This window comes from Heptranchias perlo, unplaced genomic scaffold, assembly GCF_035084215.1.
Source record: "Heptranchias perlo isolate sHepPer1 unplaced genomic scaffold, sHepPer1.hap1 HAP1_SCAFFOLD_672, whole genome shotgun sequence".
NCBI lineage: Eukaryota > Metazoa > Chordata > Chondrichthyes > Hexanchiformes > Hexanchidae > Heptranchias > Heptranchias perlo.
This window is the reverse complement of record NW_027139701.1, coordinates 8,921-28,689: the sequence shown is the minus strand read 5'-3', so window position 1 is coordinate 28,689 and position 19,769 is coordinate 8,921. Positions and strand designations below refer to the sequence as shown.

Below are 19,769 nucleotides of genomic sequence, written 5' to 3'. Positions count from 1 at the left end.
GACATAGATTCAAGGTAAAAGGCGGGAGGTTTAGAGGGGATTTGAGAAAGAACTTTTTCACCCAGAGGGTGGTTGGAGTCTGGAACTCACTGCCTGAGAGGGTTGTGGAGGCAGGAACCCTCACAACATTCAAGAAGCATTTGGATGAGCACTTGAAATGCCATAGCATACAAGGCTACGGACCAAATGCTGGAATATGGGATTAGAGTAGACAGGGCTGATGGCCGGCGCGGACACGATGGGCCGAAGGGCCTCTATCCGTGCTGTATAACTCTATGACTCTAAAATTTACGGCACAGAAGGAGGCCGTTCGTCCATCGTGTCCGCGCCGGCTGAGAAACGAGCCTCCCAGCCAAATCCCACTTTCCCGCACTCGGTCCGTAGCCCTGTAGGTCACGGCTCTTCAGGTGCACATCCAGGGATTTTTTTTTAAATGAGTTGAGGGTTTCTGCCTCGACCACCCTCTCAGGCAGTGAGTTCCAGATTCCCACCACCCTCTGGATGAAAAATCTTTTCCTCATCTCCGCTGTAATCCTAATCAATGCCCCCTGGTCACTGACCCCTCTGCTAAGGGAAATAGGTCCTCCCTATCCACTCTATCTAGTCCTGTCATAATTTTATACACCTCAATTAAATCACCCCTCAGCCTCTTCTGTTCTGAAGAAAACAACCCCAGCCTATCCGATCTCTCCCCATCGCTAAAATTCTCCAGTTCTGGCAACAGGGCAAGTCAGGAGTGTGATGGAATACTCTCCACTTGCCTGGATGAGTGCAGCTCCAACAACACTCAAGAAGCTCGACACCATCCAGGACAAAGCAGCCCGCTTGATTGGCACCCCATCCACCACCCTAAACATTCACTCCCTTCACCACCGGCGCACAGTGGCTGCAGTGTGCACCATCCACAGGATGCACTGCAGCAACTCACCAAGGCTTCTTCGACAGCACCTCCCAAACCCGCGACCTCTACCACCTAGAAGGACAAGAGCAGCAGGCACATGGGAACAACACCACCTGCACGTTCCCCTCCAAGTCTCACACCATCCCGACTTGGAAATATATCGGCCGTTCCTTCATCGTCGCTGGGTCAAAATCCTGGAACTCCCTTCCTAACAGCACTGTGGGAGAACCTTCACCACACGGACTGCAGCGGTTCAAGAAGGCGGCTCACCACCACCTTCTCGAGGGGGCAATTAGGGGCGGGCAATAAACGCCGGCCTCGCCAGCGACGCCCGCATCCCGTGGACGAATAAAAAGAAAACATCCTCGTAAATCTCCTCTGCACCCTCTCTGGTGCAATCACATCTTTCCTGTAATGTGGTGACCAGAACTGTACGCAGTACTCGAGCTGTGGTCCTGGGAGTAGCGGATTGAAGCCGCGACTCAGTCGGGAGTGAGACCCTCTGAGCCACCCACACACCCAGTGGACAGCCCGAGGAATTCCCAGCTTCAATCGCCGGTGCGTTCAGACTTGGCTCATCTCAGCCGGGCGATGCTGCTGGAGGGGGAGGAGGCCTCTCGACCCTCAGGTACGTCAGGGGAGGTGGGGGGGGGGAAGAAAACATCAGCCAGCATTCCGGTGAACACCAGACGAGAACAAGCTTGGAAGTGAAGCTCCCCATGGTTGAATTGCCTGTCCAAGCAGCTTAGGTAAGCCGGTGGAACGTGCCTATCGTCAAAACCCGTCATGGGGCCGTGCCTTCATATCCGCTCCATCAGCAAGACTCCCGACTTCCGCCTCCGTATCATCGCCCGTCTCCGCCTCCTGCCTCAGCTCGTCCGCTGCTGAGACCCTCACCCGTGCCCTTTGTCACCTCCAGACTCGACTGTTCCAGTGCTCTCCTGGCCGGCCTCCCATCGTCCACCCTCCGTAAACTCCAGCTCGTCCAAAACTCCCCGCTCCCCCCCCCGTATCCTAACTCACACCAAGTCCCGTTCACCCATCACCCCCTGTGCTCGCTGGACCGACACTGGTTCCCGGTCCGGGAACGCCTCGATTTTAAAATTCTCATCCTCTTGTTCAAATCCCTCCATGAACCTCGCCCCCCCCTCCCTATCTCTGTAACCTCCTCCAGCCCCTACAATCCTCATCCTCCTGTTCAAATCCCTCCATGGCCCTCGCCCCCCTCCCTATCTCTGTAACCTCCTCCAGCCCCGACAATCCTCATCCTCCTGTTCAAATCCCTCCATGGCCCTCGCCCCCCTCCCTATCTCTGTAACCTCCTCCAGCCCCGACAATCCTCATCCTCCTGTTCAAATCCCTCCATGGCCCTCGCCCCCCTCCCTATCTCTGTAACCTCCTCCAGCCCCGACAATCCTCATCCTCCTGTTCAAATCCCTCCATGGCCCTCGCCCCCCTCCCTATCTCTGTAACCTCCTCCAGCCCCTACAATTCTCATCCTCCTGTTCAAATCCCTCCATGGCCCTCGCCCCCCCCTCCCTATCTCTGTAACCTCCTCCAGCCCCTACAATTCTCATCCTCCTGTTCAAATCCCTCCATGGCCCTCGCCCCCCCTCCCTATCTCTGTAACCTCCTCCAGCCCCTACAATTCTCATCCTCCTGTTCAAATCCCTCCATGGCCCTCGCCCCCCCCTCCCTATCTCTGTAACCTCCTCCAGCCCCGACAATTCTCATCCTCCTGTTCAAATCCCTCCATGGCCCTCGCCCCCCCCCTCCCTATCTCTGTAACCTCCCACGACCCTCCGAGATCTCTGCGCTCCTCCAATTCTGGCCTCTTGCGTATCCCCGATTCCCATCGCTCCACCATTGGCGGCCGTGCCTTCAGCTGCCTGGGCCCTGAGCTCTGGAATTCCCTCCCTAAACCTCTCCTCCTCTCCCCCCTCCTTTAAGACGCTCCTTAAAACCTCCCTCTTCGACCGAGCTTTTGGTCACCTGTCCCTAATATCTCCTCATGTGGCTCGGGGTCAGATTGTGTTTGATAACCGCTCCTGGGAAGGGCCTTGGGGGACGTTTTTAAAGGCGCCGCGTGAAAGCAAGCCGCTGCTGCTGTCGTTGGGAGGGGACAAAACTGCAGGCGGGAAATAAAAGAGGAAAGCTCAGCGATAGCACCGTTTAATGGTCGGCTCTGCGAGGGAGGGCCAGGAATCCTCTGGCAATGGAGAATAGGAAGCGGACCAGGTCCAGGTTACAATGCACGCTTGGCCGGATTTGCACTTGGCTCGAACTCACTTTCGATGGGGCCGCTAATCTGGGTTTGCACACACGCACACAATATAAAAATAAACTAGCCTGTGCTGAAGCGTGCAGGAATGAGGGAGGGGGAGCACGAAGGAGGCAAGCACTCACTCTGAACACTGAGACTCCTCACTGAACAGTTCTACGAACTACCATATTATCAGAAATACACCGTTAGATTCTGTCAGTGCTGGCTCAGAGGGCAGCTCTCTCTCTCTCTCGCCTCTGAGTCAGAAGGTCGTGGGTTCCAGGCCCCGCTTCAGACACTCGAGCCCCATAATCCAGGCCCACACTCCCCGGTGCCAGTACTGAGGGAGTGCTGCACTGTCGGAGGTAGATGGATATACTCTAGGACTCGAGCCCCATAATCCAGGCCCACACTCCCCGGTCCCAGTACTGAGGGAGTGCTGCACTGTCGGAGGTAGATGGATATACTCTAGGACTCGAGCCCCATAATCCAGCCCCACACTCCCCCGGTGTCAGTACTGAGGGAGTGCCGCACTGTCGGAGGGAGATGGATATACTCTAGGACTCAAGCCCCATAATCCAGGCCCACACTCCCCGATGCCAGTACTGAGGGAGTGCTGCACTGTCGGAGGTAGATGGATATACTCTAGGACTCGAGCCCCATAATCCAGGCCCACACTCCCCGGTCCCAGTACTGAGGGAGTGCTGCACTGTCGGAGGGAGATGGATATACTCTAGGACTCGAGCCCCATAATCCAGGCCCACACTCCCCGGTGCCAGTACTGAGGGAGTGCCGCACTGTCGGAGGTAGATGGATATACTCTAGGACTCGAGCCCCATAATCCAGGCCCACACTCCCCGGTGCCAGTACTGAGGGAGTGCCGCACTGTCGGAGGTAGATGGATATACTCTAGGACTCGAGCCCCATAATCCAGCCCCACACTCCCCGGTGCCAGTACTGAGGGAGTGCTGCACTGTCGGAGGTGCCGTCTTTCGGATGAGAACTTAAACCGAGGGCCCCGTCTGCCCCTCTCAGGTGGATGCAAAAGATCCCACGGCCACTATTGGAAGAAGAGCAGGGGGAAGTTCTCCCCTTGTGTCCTGGGGCCAATATTTATCCCTCAACCAACATCACTAAAAAGAAAACAGATGATCTGGTCATTAACTCGTTGCTGTTTGTGGGATCTTGCTGTGCGCAAATTTCCCTGCTGCGTTTCCCGTGATCACAAACAGTGACGACATTTCTTAAAGAGAAAGGACTTCATTTGCTGTGAAACGCTTCGGGCCATCCTGAGGTCATCCGGCACAAATCTAACTTGAAAGAACAATCTCGGCAATCGAGCGTTTCATTTTCCTTGTAAAACCTGCCCGACAGGTAGCGGGGAACTCAGGAAACATATCGAGGCGGGGATCGAAACCAGCACACCCAGGAGTGGTTGGGTCACGGCTGCAGCTGGAATCTGATCCTGCTTTCCCCCAGGGGGGAGACCCGGTTACATTTTCCACAGCAGCCAGCTCCAAACGCACAGGGGAAGCTCATTGTTACGCTCACATGGGCACAGGTACGATAAACCTGAACGATCGACTCATCTCCCTGCTCACTTCCAATAACATCGGAGTAATTATCACTCCCAATCACCCCCTCTCATCCTCCTGTTCAAATCCCTCCATGGCCCTCGCCCCCCTCCCTATCTCTGTAACCTCCTCCAGCCCCCACAATTCTCATCCTCCTGTTCAAATCCCTCCATGGCCCTCGCCCCCCTCCCTATCTCTGTAACCTCCTCCAGCCCCTACAATTCTCATCCTCCTGTTCAAATCCCTCCATGACCCTCGCCCCCCCTCCCTATCTCTGTAACCTCCTCCAGCCCCGACAATTCTCATCCTCCTGTTCAAATCCCTCCATGACCCTCGCCCCCCCTCCCTATCTCTGTAACCTCCTCCAGCCCCTACAATTCTCATCCTCCTGTTCAAATCCCTCCATGGCCCTCGCCCCCCTCCCTATCTCTGTAACCTCCTCCAGCCCCTACAATTCTCATCCTCCTGTTCAAATCCCTCCATGGCCCTCGCCCCCCACTCCCTATCTCTGTAACCTCCTCCAGCCCCTACAACCCTCCGAGATCTCTGCGCTCCCCCAACTCTGGCCTCTTGTGCATTGCCCTTCTTCCTTCGCTCCACCACTGGCGGCCGAGCCTTCAGCCGTGTAAGCCCTGGAATTCCCTTCCTCAGCCTCTCCTCCTGAAAGACGTCCCAATATCTCCTTAAGTGGCTCGGCGCCAAAACTGCGTCCAACTTACGCTCCTGGGACGCGCCTTGGGACGTTCTCACTACGCTAAAGGTGCGGTATGAACGTTCGTTCAGACGAACGAGCTCAAAGCTGAACAGGCCAGTGATCTTGACACGACCGGGCTGGATTGGTAAATTACCCGGTTAGACAGGAGTAACGGAATGACCAAGTTAAGGGAGGGGTGGAACCTGCCCTTAACCTTCACCCAGCCCTCTTGAGGTGCGTCACCTCGACACAAAAGAGACGGGCCCGGACACAAGGGAAGGGCGGATTCCATTCACTGTCGGTCACACCCCGTCCCATTCCTGCACGCAGAGGGATCACACACCCCGTCTGAGCGGGTGGACTCTTCCCCATTACGCACCTCACTGCGGCGAGTTGCTCTCTAGGATGGACGCCGACCGACCCGAGACAAGCTGGGGTCCGTCCGCTGCGCACACATCTCATTAATAAGACCATAAGAGATAGGAGCAGGAGCAGGCCATTCGGCCCCTCGAGCCTGCTCCGCCGTTCAACGAGATCATGGCTGATCTGATTTTTACCTCAACTCCACTTTCCTGCCTTTTCCCCATTATCCTTTGACTCCATTGCTCTGTGTGAAACTCTGGGCTCACTGCTCGGCGGACTGGAAAGTGCGAATGGAGCCGGGGGATCCCACTTTGGTTTGAGAATTCGTGGCACCTGAAGCTCAAAGTGTCTGCCATGGCTCGGTGGGTCGCTCTCTGGTCTCGGAGTCAGAAGGTCGAGGGTTCGAGCCTCCGCTCCAGGGACTTGAGCCCCGTAATCCAGGCCCACACTCCCCCGGTGCCAGTACTGAGGGAGTGCTGCACTGTCGGAGGTAGATGGATATACTCTAGGACTCGAGCCCCATAATCCAGGCCCACACTCCCCGGTCCCAGTACTGAGGGAGTGCCGCACTGTCGGAGGGAGATGGATATACTCTAGGACTCGAGCCCCATAATCCAGGCCCACGCTCCCCCGGTCCCAGTACTGAGGGAGTGCTGCACTGTCGGAGGTAGATGGATATACTCTAGGACTCGAGCCCCATAATCCAGGCCCACACTCCCCGGTCCCAGTACCGAGGGAGTGCTGCACTGTCGGAGGGAGATGGATATACTCTAGGACTCGAGCCCCATAATCCAGGCCCACACTCCCCGGTGCCAGTACTGAGGGAGTGCCGCACTGTCGGAGGTAGATGGATATACTCTAGGACTCGAGCCCCATAATCCAGGCCCGCATTCCCCGGTCCCAGTACTGAGGGAGTGCTGCACTGTCGGAGGTAGATGGATATACTCTAGGACTCGAGCCCCATAATCCAGGCCCACACTCCCCGGTGCCAGTACTGAGGGAGTGCCGCACTGTCGGAGGTAGATGGATATACTCTAGGACTCGAGCCCCATAATCCAGGCCCACACTCCCCGGTCCCAGTACTGAGGGAGTGCTGCACTGTCGGAGGTAGATGGATATACTCTAGGACTCGAGCCCCATAATCCAGGCCCACACTCCCCGGTCCCAGTACTGAGGGAGTGCTGCACTGTCGGAGGTAGATGGATATACTCTAGGACTCGAGCCCCATAATCCCCAAGTTTTTGAATTAAAAATAAACAGGAAGTTTACCACCAAAAGGCCCCTTAGATGAACATATAACCTGATTTTACCACAATGGTCCCGGGGATGAGGGACCTCAGTTATGTGGAGAGACTGGAGAATCTGGGGTCGTTCCCCTCAGAGCAGAGAAGGTTAAGGAGGAGATTTGATCGAGGGGTTCAAAATCAGGAAGGGGTTTTGAGAGAGTAAATAAGGAGAGACTGTTTCCAGTGGCAGGAGGGTCGGTGACCAGAGGACACGGATTTAAGGTGATCGGGAAAAGAGCCAGAGGGGGAGATGAGGAGACATTTATTTAACGCAGCGAGTTGTGATGATCTGGAATTCACGGCCTGAAAGGGAGCAGATTCAATAATAACTTTCAAAAGGGGAATTGGAGAAATACTCGAAGGGGACAAATTTACAGGGATACGGGGGAAAGAGGAGGGGGGGAGTGGGACTAATTGGAGAGCTCTCTCACAGAGCCGGCACAGGCCCGATGGGCCGAATGGCCTCCTTCTGTGCTGTACCTACAAGGAAACAATGGAATCACTGTATGATAAGGGAGGTGGCTGCATCGATTCCACCCCTTCTAGCCTTGGACTTTATCCCTCGAGTTGCTACTACCCGCTGCTCCAGCTCCTTTTACTTTATTGCTCTCTCTTTGGTTGCTGCTCTGGTTACACTCGCACTGCGCTCACATATGTTAACATAAGAACATAAGAAATAGGAGCAGGAGGAGGCCAATCGGCCCCTCGAGCCTGCTCCGCCATTCAATAAGATCACGGCTGATCTGATCCTAACCTCAAATCTAAATTCATGTCCAATTTCCTGCCCGCTCCCCGTAACCCCTAATTCCCTTTACTTCCAGGATACTGTCTATTTCTGTTTTAAATTTATTTAATGATGTAGCTTCCTGGGGCAGCAAATTCCACAGACCCACCACCCTCTGAGTGAAGAAGTTTCTCCTCATCTCAGTTTTGAAAGAGCAGCCCCTTATTCTAAGATTATGCCCCCTCGTTCTAAGTTTCACCCATCCTCGGGAACATCCTTACCGCATCCACCCGATCAAGCCCCTTCACAATCTTATATGTTTCAATCAGATCGCCTCTCATTCTTCTGAACTCCAATGAGTAGAGTCCCAATCTACTCAACCTCTCCTCATGTGTCCGCCCCCTCATCCCCGGGATTAACCGAGTGAACCTTCTTTGTACTGCCTCGAGAGCAAGTATGTCTTTTCTTAAGTATGGAGACCAAAACTGTATGCAGTATTCCAGGTGCGGTCTCACCAATACCTTATATAACTGCAGCAATACCTCCCTGTTTTTATATTCTATCCCCCGAGCAATAAAAGCCAACATTCCGGTGGCCTTCTTGATCACCTGCAGCACCTGCAAACTAACCTTTTGATTTTCTTGCACTCGGACCCCCAGATCCCTTTGTACTGCAGTACTTTCCAGTTTCTCGCCTTTAAGATACTAACTTGCTCTCTGATTTTTCCTGCCAAAGTGCATCACCTCACATTTTCCAATATTGTATTGTTATATGTTTCCTCCGTCTCGCCTGGTCACGTCAGCGATGGGAGGGCCAGGGACCGGGCCGCGGGCGCTGCTTGAGCAGGCGAGGCACGAAAACGTCCGCCAGCGCGGGCGCGCGCAGAGAGCAGTCACCGCGCGGTACATCGCGCCTTCTCTCCCCGCCGTCGTCCTTGTGGGCGTGCGTTTGTAGAATCGGAGACTCTTACGGCACAGGAGGAGGCCGTTCGGCCCATCGGGCCCGTGCTGGCTCTGTGAGAGAGCTCTCCGATTAGTCCCACTCCCCCCCCCTCCTCTTTCCCCCACACACCCCTGTAAATTTTTCCCCTTCGAGTATTTCTCCAATTCCCCTTTTGAAAGTTATTATTGAATCTGCTCCCTTTCAGACAGCGAATTCCAGATCGTCACAACTCGCTGCGTTAAATAAATGTCTCCTCATCTCCCCCCTCTGGCTCTTTCCCCGATCGCCTTAAATCCGTGTCCTCTGGTCACCGACCCTCCTGCCCACTGGAAACAGTTTCTCCTTATTTACTCTCTCAAAACCCCTGCCTCATTTTGAACCCCTCGATCAAATCTCCTCCTTAACCTTCTCTGCTCTGAGGGGAACGACCCCAGATTCTCCAGTCTCTCCCACATAACCGAGGTCCCTCATCCCCGGGACCATTCTGGTAAATCTCCTCTGCACCCTCTCCGAGGCCTGGACATCCTTCCTAAAGTGCGGTGCCCAGAATTGGACCCAATACTCCAGCTGAGGCCCGACCAGTGATCGGTAAAGGTTTGACATGACTTCTGAGTTTTTGTATTCAATGCCCCTATTGACAAAGCCAAGTATCTCACATGTTTTCTTACCCACCTTATCAACTTGCCCTGCCACCCTCAAAGATTGGTGAATATGCACCCCACCCCACCCAGGTCCCTCTGCTCCTGCCCGCCCCCCCCCCCCTCAACATTTAGATTATACTGCGCCTCCATGTTGTTGTTCCCAAAATGCGTCACTTCACACTTATCCGCATTAATTGCATCTGCCATGTCTCTGCCCATTTCACCAGTCTGTGTCTGGAGAAGTTCAGGGTTTAGGGAGGGAAATTCAGAGCTTTGGGCCGAGACGACTGAAGGCACAGCCACCAATGGTGGGGTGAAGGGAGCAGGGGAGACACAGAGATTGAGAGCGTCATACAGAGAGCGACATACAGAGAGAGAGAGACAGACAGAGAGAAAGAGGGAGAGAAACAGAGAGCTAGAGAGAGAGACAGACGGAGACACCGAGAGAGGGAGACCGAGAGAGAGAGATCGATCGAGAGAGAGATCGATCGAGAGAGAGATCGATCGAGAGAGAGATCGATCGAGAGAGAGATCGATCGAGAGAGAGATCGATCGAGAGAGAGATCGATCGAGAGAGAGATCGATAGAGAGAGAGATCGATCGAGAGAGAGATCGATAGAGAGAGAGATCGATAGAGAGAGAGATCGATAGAGAGCACCACTTGGAGGAAGCACTGAGGGTAGCAAGGGCACAGAATGTACTCTGGGTGGGGGACTTCAATGTCCATCACCAAGAGTGGCTCAGTAGCACCACTACTGACCGAGCTGGCCGAGTCCTGAAGGACATAGCTGCCAGACTGGGCCTGCGGCAGGTGGTGAGCGAACCAACACGAGGGAAAAACCTACTTGACCTCGTCCTCACCAATCTACCTGTCGCAGATGCTTATGTCCATGACAGTATTGGTAGGAGTGACCACCGCACAGTCCTCGTGGAGACGAAGTCCCGTCTTCGCACTGAGGACACCATCCAACGTGTTGTGTGGCACTGCCACCTTGCTAAATGGGACAGATTCAGAACAGATCTAGCAGCTCAAAACTGGGCATCCATGAGGCGCTGTGGGCCATCAAGAGCAGCAGAATTGTATTCCAGCACAATCTGTAACCTCCTGGCCCGGCATATTCCTCACACTACCATTACCAACAAGCCAGGGGATCAACCCTGGTTCAATGAGGAGTGTAGAAGAGCATGCCAGGAGCAGCACCAGGCATACCTAAAAATGAGGTGCCAACCTGGTGAAGCGACAACTCAGGACTACATGCACGCTAAACAGCAGAAGCAACATGCTATAGACAGAGCTAAGCGATTCCACAAACAACGGATCAGATCAAAGCTCTGCAGTCCTGCCACATCCAGTCGTGAATGGTGGTGGACAATTAAACAACTAATGGGAGGAGGAGGCTCTGCAAACATCCCCATCCTCAATGATGGTGGAGTCCAGCACATGAGTGCAAAAGACAAGGCTGAAGCGTTTGCAACCATCTTCAGCCAGAAGTGCCGAGTGGATGATCCATCTCAGCCTCCTCCCGATATCCCCACCATCACAGAAGCCAGTCTTCAGCCAATTCGATTCACTCCACGTGATATCAAGAAACGGCTGAGTGCACCGGATACAGCAAAGGCTATGGGCCCCGACAACATCCCAGCTGTAGTACTGAAGGCTTGTGCTCCAGAACTAGCTGCGCCTCTAGCCAAGCTGTTCCAGTACAGCTACAGCACTGGCATCTACCCGACAATGTGGAAAATTGCCCAGCAACATCCTGTCCACAAAAAGCAGGACAAATCCAATCTGGCCAATTACCGCCCCATCAGTCTACTCTCAATCATCAGCAAAGTGATGGAAGGTGTCGTCGACAGTGCTATCAAGCGGCACTTACTCACCAATAACCTGCTCACCGATGCTCAGTTTGGGTTCCACCAGGACCACTCGGCTCCAGGCCTCATTACAGCCTTGGTCCAAACATGGACAAAAGAGCTGAATTCCAGAGGTGAGGTGAGAGTGACTGCCCTTGACATCAAGGCAGCATTTGACCGAGTGTGGCACCAAGGAGCCCTAGTAAAATTGAAGTCAACGGGAATCAGGGGGAAAACTCTCCAGTGGCTGGAGTCATACCGAGCACAAAGGAAGATGGTAGTGGTTGTTGGAGGCCAATCATCTCAGCCCCAGGACATTGCTGCAGGAGTTCCTCGGGGCAGTGTCCTAGGCCCAACCATCTTCAGCTGCTTCATCAATGACCTTCCCTCCATCATAAGGTCAGAAATGGGGATGTTCGCTGATGATTACAGTGTTCAGTTCCATTCGCAACCCCTCAGATAATGAAGCAATCCATGCCCGCATGCAGCAAGACCTGGACAACATCCAGGCTTAGGCTGATAAGTGGCAAGTAATATTCGCACCAGACAAGTGCCAGGCAATGACCATCTCCAACAAGAGAGAGTCTAACCACCTCCCCTTGACATTCAATGGCATTACCATCGCCGAATCCCCCATCATCAACATCCTGGGGTCACCATTGACCAGAAACTTAACTGGACCAGCCATATAAATACTGTGGCTACAAGAGCAGGTCAGAGGCTGGGTATTCTGCGGCGAGTGACTCACCTCCTGACTCCCCAAAGCCTTTCCATCTACAAGGCACAAGTCAGGAGTGTGATGGAATACTCTCCACTTGCCTGGATGAGTGCAGCTCCAACAACACTCAAGAAGCTCGACGCCATCCAGGACAAAGCAGCCCGCTTGATTGGCACCCCATCCACCACCCTAAACATTCACTCCCTTCACCACCGGCGCACCGTGGCTGCAGTGTGGACCATCCACAGGATGCACTGCAGCAACTCGCCAAGGCTCCTTCGACAGCACCTCCCAAACCCGCGACCTCTACCACCTAGAAGGACAAGGGCAGCAGGCACATGGGGACAACACCACCTGCACGTTCCCCTCCAAGTCACACACCATCCCGACTTGGAAATATATCGGCCGTTCCTTCATCGTCGCTGGGTCAAAATCCTGGAACTCCCTTCCTAACAGCACTATGGGAGAACCTTCACCACACGGACTGCAGCGGTTCAAGAAGGCGGCTCACCACCACCTTCTCAAGGGGCAATTAGGGGCGGGCAATAAATGCCGGCCTCGCCAGCGACGCCCACATCCCATGAACGAATAAAAAAAGAGAGAGACAAGACACAGACAGTGTGATGATCTGGAACGCACTGCCTGAAAGGGCGGTGGGCGCAAATTCAATCGTAACTTTCAAAAGGGGAATTGGATAAATACTTAAAAGGGAAAAAGTTTGCAGGGGGAGTGGGACTAATTGGACAGCTCTTTCAAAGAGCCGACAAAGGCACGATGGGCCGAATGGCCTCCTTTTGTGCTGTACTTGCTCTGATACTATGATAAGGGAGGTGGCTCCAATAGAAGCTGAATTAATTCCACCCCTTCTAGCCTTGGACTTTATCCCTCGAGTTGCTGCTATCCGCTGCTCCACCTGCCAATGACTTTATTGCTCTCTCGTTGGTCACTGCTCTGGTCACACTCGCACTGCGCTCACACCGCAGGTTTATATTTTCTGGTTTCGCCGGGTCATGTTAGCGACGGGAGAGCCGGAGTTCGGAGAATCTTACAGCGCAGGAGGCGGGCCATTCGGCCCATCATGCCTGTGCCGGCTCTTTGAAAAGAGCTGTCCGATTAGTCCCACTTCCTTACAGAGAGATACACGCACGCACATAGCGACAGGGAGAGAGGGGGCGCGACACGGAGAGAGGGAGAGAGATGAGGAGAGCAAGACGCAGAGAGACACACACACGGAGAGAGAGACACACACCCACACACACTGAGAGAGACACACACACGGAGAGAGAGACACACACCCACACACACGGAGAGAGAGACACACACCCACACACACTGAGAGAGACACACACACGGAGAGAGAGACACACACCCACACACACTGAGAGACACACACACGGAGACACACACACGGAGACACACACACACACACACACACACACACGGAGACACACACGGCGAGAGAGAGACAGAGACACACACACACACAGAGAGAGACACACACAGAGAGACACACACACACACACACACACACACACACACACACAGAGACACACACACACACACACACAGAGACACACACACACACACAGAGAGACACACACACAGAGAGAGACACACACACAGAGAGAGACACACACACAGAGAGACACACACACACAGAGAGAGACACACACACGCACAGAGAGAGACACACACACGCACAGAGAGAGACACACACACGCACAGAGAGAGACACGCACAGAGAGAGACACGCACAGAGAGAGACACGCACAGAGAGAGACACGCACAGAGAGAGACACGCACAGAGAGAGACACGCACAGAGAGAGACACGCACAGAGAGAGACACACACACACACAGAGAGAGACACACACACACACACACAGAGAGACACACACACGCACAGAGAGAGACACGCACAGAGAGAGACACACACAGAGAGAGACACACAGAGAGAGAGAGAGAGACACAGAGAGAGAGAGACACACACAGAGAGAGAGAGACACACACACACACTGAGACACACACACACACTGAGACACACACACACACTGAGAGAGACACACACACACACGCACAGAGAGAGACACACACAGAGAGAGACACACACAGAGAGAGACACACACAGAGAGAGACACACACACACAGAGAGACACACACACGCACAGAGAGGCACGCACACGCACAGAGAGAGACACGCACAGAGAGATACACACAGAGAGAGAGAGAGAGACACACAGAAAGAGAGAGACACAGAGAGAGACACACACACAAAGAGAGAGAGAGACACACACACACACTGAGACACACACACACACACACGGAGAGAGACACACACACACACACACACACACACACACACGCACACACGGAGAGAGAGAGACACACACAGAGAGAGAGAGACACACACACACACACACACACAAGGAGTCGCAGATGAGATCTGACCCCCGGCACTACCACGGAAGCTGTACTGGTAGAAAAAAAATTAAAATGAAGCAGGTGGTTGAATCAGAAAATGACGGAGGTGAACCTCTCCCACCCTCACAGGGCCAGGACGGGATTGAGCGCGGGCGCGCGGCCTTACCTTGCAGCATGCTGCGGTAGGCCGTCTCCGAGATGGCGTAGATGTGCGGCGGCATCTCGTGACGCTTCTTGCCGCGGTACATTTCCACGATCTGCTCGGTGTAGATGGGGAGGTTCTTGTAGGGATTGATCACCACGCAAAAGAGCCCCGAGTACGTCTGAAATGGAGAGAAGTCATCAGTCCCGGAACACTGCATTCTTCAAGACAGGAACGGGGAACGGCCCCGTACACCTCTCTTTCCTTCGATCAGCCCCACCCACCCGCCTTTTCGCCAGACGGACATTCCTTCTGTCCCAGACATCCCCCCACCTCCACGAAATTGGCCTGGCTTTATTTTGCCTCCCCCAGGCTCAGAGTCGAGTGGGAAATGTCCATATCGCAATGTACAGGGCATCACCAACGTCCGGGACAAGCTGGAACGACCAATCGGTCTGCAGAGATCGCCCAGAATGGCACCAGGGATGAGGGACACCCACCTCCGACAGTGCAGCACTCCCTCAGTGCTGGCACCGGGGAGTGTGGGCCTGGATTATGGGGCTCGAGTCCTAGAGTATATCCATCTACCTCCGACAGTGCAGCACTCCCTCAGTACTGGGACCGGGGAGTGTGGGCCTGGATTAAGGGGCTCGAGTCCTAGAGTATATCCATCTCCCTCCGACAGTGCAGCACTCCCTCAGTACTGGGACCGGGGGAGTGTGGGCCTGGATTATGGGGCTCGAGTCCAAGAGTATATCCATCTCCCTCCGACAGTGCAGCACTCCCTCAGTACTGGCACCGGGGAGTGTGGGCCTGGATTATGGGGCTCGAGTCCTAGAGTATATCCATCTACCTCCGACAGTGCAGCACTCCCTCAGTACTGGCACCGGGGAGTGTGGGCCTGGATTATGGGGCTCGAGTCCTAGAGTATATCCATCTCCCTCCGACAGTGCAGCACTCCCTCAGTACTGGCACCGGGGAGTGTGGGCCTGGATTATGGGGCTCGAGTCCTAGAGTATATCCATCTACCTCCGACAGTGCGGCACTCCCTCAGTACTGGCACCGGGGAGTGTGGGCCTGGATTATGGGGCTCGAGTCCTAGAGTATATCCATCTACCTCCGACAGTGCAGCACTCCCTCAGTACTGGCACCGGGGAGTGTGGGCCTGGATTATGGGGCTCGAGTCCTAGAGTATATCCATCTACCTCCGACAGTGCAGCACTCCCTCAGTACTGGCACCGGGGAGTGTGGGCCTGGATTATGGGGCTCGAGTCCTAGAGTATATCCATCTACCTCCGACAGTGCAGCACTCCCTCAGTACTGGGACCGGGGAGTGTGGGCCTGGATTATGGGGCTCGAGTCCTAGAGTATATCCATCTACCTCCGACAGTGCAGCACTCCCTCAGTACTGGCACCGGGGAGTGTGGGCCTGGATTATGGGGCTCGAGTCCTAGAGTATATCCATCTACCTCCGACAGTGCAGCACTCCCTCAGTACTGGCACCGGGGAGTGTGGGCCTGGATTATGGGGCTCGAGTCCTAGAGTATATCCATCTACCTCCGACAGTGCAGCACTCCCTCAGTACCGGCACCGGGGAGTGTGGGCCTGGATTATGGGGCTCGAGTCCTAGAGTATATCCATCTCCCTCCGACAGTGCGGCACTCCCTCAGTACTGGCACCGGGGAGTGTGGGCCTGGATTATGGGGCTCGAGTCCTAGAGTATATCCATCTCCCTCCGACAGTGCGGCACTCCCTCAGTACTGGGACCGGGGAGTGTGGGCCTGGATTATGGGGCTCGAGTCCTAGAGTATATCCATCTACCTCCGACAGTGCAGCACTCCCTCAGTACTGGGACCGGGGAGTGTGGGCCTGGATTATGGGGCTCGAGTCCGAGAGTATATCCATCTACCTCCGACAGTGCAGCACTCCCTCAGTACTGGGACCGGGGAGTGTGGGCCTGGATTATGGGGCTCGAGTCCTAGAGTATATCCATCTCCCTCCGACAGTGCAGCACTCCCTCAGTACTGGGACCGGGGAGTGTGGGCCTGGATTATGGGGCTCGAGTCCGAGAGTATATCCATCTACCTCCGACAGTGCAGCACTCCCTCAGTACTGGCACCGGGGAGTGTGGGCCTGGATTATGGGGCTCGAGTCCTAGAGTATATCCATCTACCTCCGACAGTGCAGCACTCCCTCAGTACTGGCCCCGGGGAGTGTGGGCCTGGATTATGGGGCTCATTTGTGACCCGTACACCCCAGGTATGTCTCAGGTTGAACCAGTCTTCACTCAGCTGGTTAACAGAATGCATCATGGATCACAGATGGATTTAAGGGGAAGCTGGATAAACACATGAGGGAGAAAGGAATAGGAGGATAGGGTGAGATGGAGTAGGGAGGGAGGATCGTGTGGAGCATAAACACCGACACGGACCCACTGGGCCGAATGGCCTGTCTCTGTGCTGTAAAAGTCTACGTAATCTCAGATAGGGCAAATGCAATGCAGGACTACACCCCTGCTCCTAAGTATGGCCCGACTCCCATTTGCAAAAAGTGCCTGTTCGCACGTAGATTTCAGATAGGATTGAACCATAATCAGGGACAAAAATACTTATCGCTTGGAAATTCAGGAGGAACTTCTTTACCCAGAGTGGTGAGAATATGGAACTCGCTCCCACAAGGAGTAGTTGAGGCGAATAGTGGAGATGGATTTCAGGGGAAGCTGGATAAGTTGTATTTTTTTGTATTAATTCATGGGATGCGGGCGTCGCTGGCGAGGCCGGCATTTATTGCCCATCCCTAATTGCCCCTTGAGAAGGTGGTGGTGAGCCGCCTTCTTGAACCGCTGCAGTCCGTGTGGTGAAGGTTCTCCCACAGTGCTGTTAGGAAGGGAGTTCCAGGATTTTGACCCAGCGACGATGAAGGAACGGCCGATATATTTCCAAGTCGGGATGGTGTGTGACTTGGAGGGGAACGTGCAGGTGGTGTTGTTCCCATGTGCCTGCTGCCCTTGTCCTTCTAGGTGGTAGAGGTCGCGGGTTTGGGAGGTGTTGTCGAAGAAGCCTTGGCGAGTTGCTGCAGTGCATCCTGTGGATGGTACACACTGCAGCCATGGTGCGCCGGTGGTGAAGGGAGTGAATGTTTAGGGTGGTGGATGGGGTGCCAATCAAGCGGGCTGCTTTGTCCTGGATGGTGTCGAGCTTCTTGAGTGTTGTTGGAGTTGCACTCATCCAAGCAAGTGGAGAGTATTCCATCACTGGCGTGGAGGGCAGTGTGAGGAGCGGCCAGCGGTATAACTGATAGAATCATAGAAGTTTACAACATGGAAACAGGCCCTTCGGCCCAACATGTCCATGTCGCCCAGTTTATACCACTAAGCTAGTCCCAATTGCCTGCACTTGGCCCATATCCCTCTATACTCATCTTACCCATGTAACTGTCCAAATGCTTTTTAAAAGACAAAATTGTACCCGCCTCTACTACTGCCTCTGGCAGCTCGTTCCAGACACTCACCACCCTTTGAGTGAAAAAATTGCCCCTCTGGACCCTTTTGTATCTCTCCCCTCTCACCTTAAATCTATGCCCCCTCGTTATAGACTCCCCTACCTTTGGGAAAAGATTTTGACTATCTACCTTATCTATGCCCCTCATTATTTTATAGACTTCTATAAGATCACCCCTTAACCTCCTACTCTCCAGGGAAAAAAGTCTCAGTCTATCCAACCTCTCCCTATAAGTCAAACCATCAAGTCCCGGTAGCATCCTAGTAAATCTTTTCTGCACTCTTTCTAGTTTAATAATATCCTTTCTATAATAGGGTGACCAGAACTGTACACAGTATTCCAAGTGTGGCCTTACTAATGTCTTGTACAACTTCAACAAGACATCCCAACTCCTGTATTCAATGTTCTGACCAATGAAACCAAGCATGCTGAATGCCTTCTTCACCACCCTATCCACCTGTGACTCCACTTTCAAGGAGCTATGAACCTGTACTCCTAGCTCTCTTTGTTCTATAACTCTCCCCAACGCCCTACCATTAACAGAGTAGGATGATTACATTTTATTATTGAATCTGATTCCACCGCCCTTTCAGGCAGTGCATTCCTGATCACAACTCGCTGTGTGTAAAAAAAAATTCTCATCTCCCCCTCTGGCTCTTTCCCCGATCACCTTAAATCTGTGTCCTCTGGTCACCGACCCTCCTGCCCACTGGAAACAGTTTCTCCTTATTTACTCTCTCAAAACCCCTTCCTGATTTTGAACCCCTCGATCAAATCTCCTCCTTAACCTTCTCTGCTCTGAGGGGAACGACCCCAGATTCTCCAGTCTCTCCGCATAACTGAGGTTCCCTCATCCCTGCAACCGTTCCGGTAAACCTCCCCTTAACTGTCTCTGCCTTCTGAACAATCGCAGCTTCTCCTGTCTCTTCTGGGACGATTACCTCAGAGAAAAGGTTGGGCTGACAACACCCACATTCCTCATGGCACACACACTGTCAATTAAGCAGACGGGTCATAACGTGAGAAGGAACGCAGACTGAAACGGTAAACAGTTACACCGAGACCCGCGGCACAGAGACAGGCCATTCGGCCCATCTGGTCTATCCCGGTGTTTACTCTCCACACGAGCCTCCTCCCTCCCTCCTCCATCTCACCCTATCACCCTATCCTTCTATCCCTTTCTCCCTGATGTGTTTATCCAGCTTCCCCTTAAATCCATCTACACTATTCGCCTCAACTACTCCTTGTGGGAGTGAATTTCACATTCTCACCACTCTCTGGGTAAAGAAGTTTCTCCTGAATTCCCGATTGGATTTATTGGTGACTACCTTATATTTATGGCCCCCTGGTTCTGGACTCCTCCCCCCTCCCCGGCCACCCACAAGTGGAAACATTTTAAACAAAGTGCATAGGACCCTGAACCACACAAACATCTCCACCTGAGGTATTGTGGTGCTTTCACTGAATGCATCTGATAAGAGGGTTCCAATCCTTTCACGGAATCGTTACAGGAGACCGCCGTTCGGCCCATCGAGCCCGTGCCGGCTCTTGGCAGCGCGACAGGCCACCAGCGGCATTTCCCTTCCGGCCCACGCCCTCCTCTGTGACGTCGTCCGTCAGATTGAGCGGCAAGGGCGAGTTTAGAACGTGGGACCGACATCTTTACGCGAGGGGGGGGGGGGAACCTCATCGAATGGAGGATCAGACCCGAGGAGCCAAATGGCCGACTCCTGTTCTGATGACGCTCGAA

The 19,769-nt window shown here is 53.9% G+C and overlaps 1 protein-coding gene across 1 annotated transcript in view; it reads right to left on the bottom strand.

The window, feature by feature from the left end:
- Positions 1 to 14,739, bottom strand: part of LOC137318232 (myosin-10-like) — a gene marked incomplete at its 3' end in the record, with an annotated part of 97,089 nt that extends 82,350 nt beyond the window's left edge. The window contains exon 1 of the mRNA XM_067981162.1: positions 14,544 to 14,739. Within this exon, the coding sequence (XP_067837263.1) occupies positions 14,544 to 14,739 (196 nt within the window). The remainder of the gene's footprint in view (positions 1 to 14,543) is intronic.
- Between the last annotated feature and the right edge of the window lie 5,030 nt (positions 14,740 to 19,769).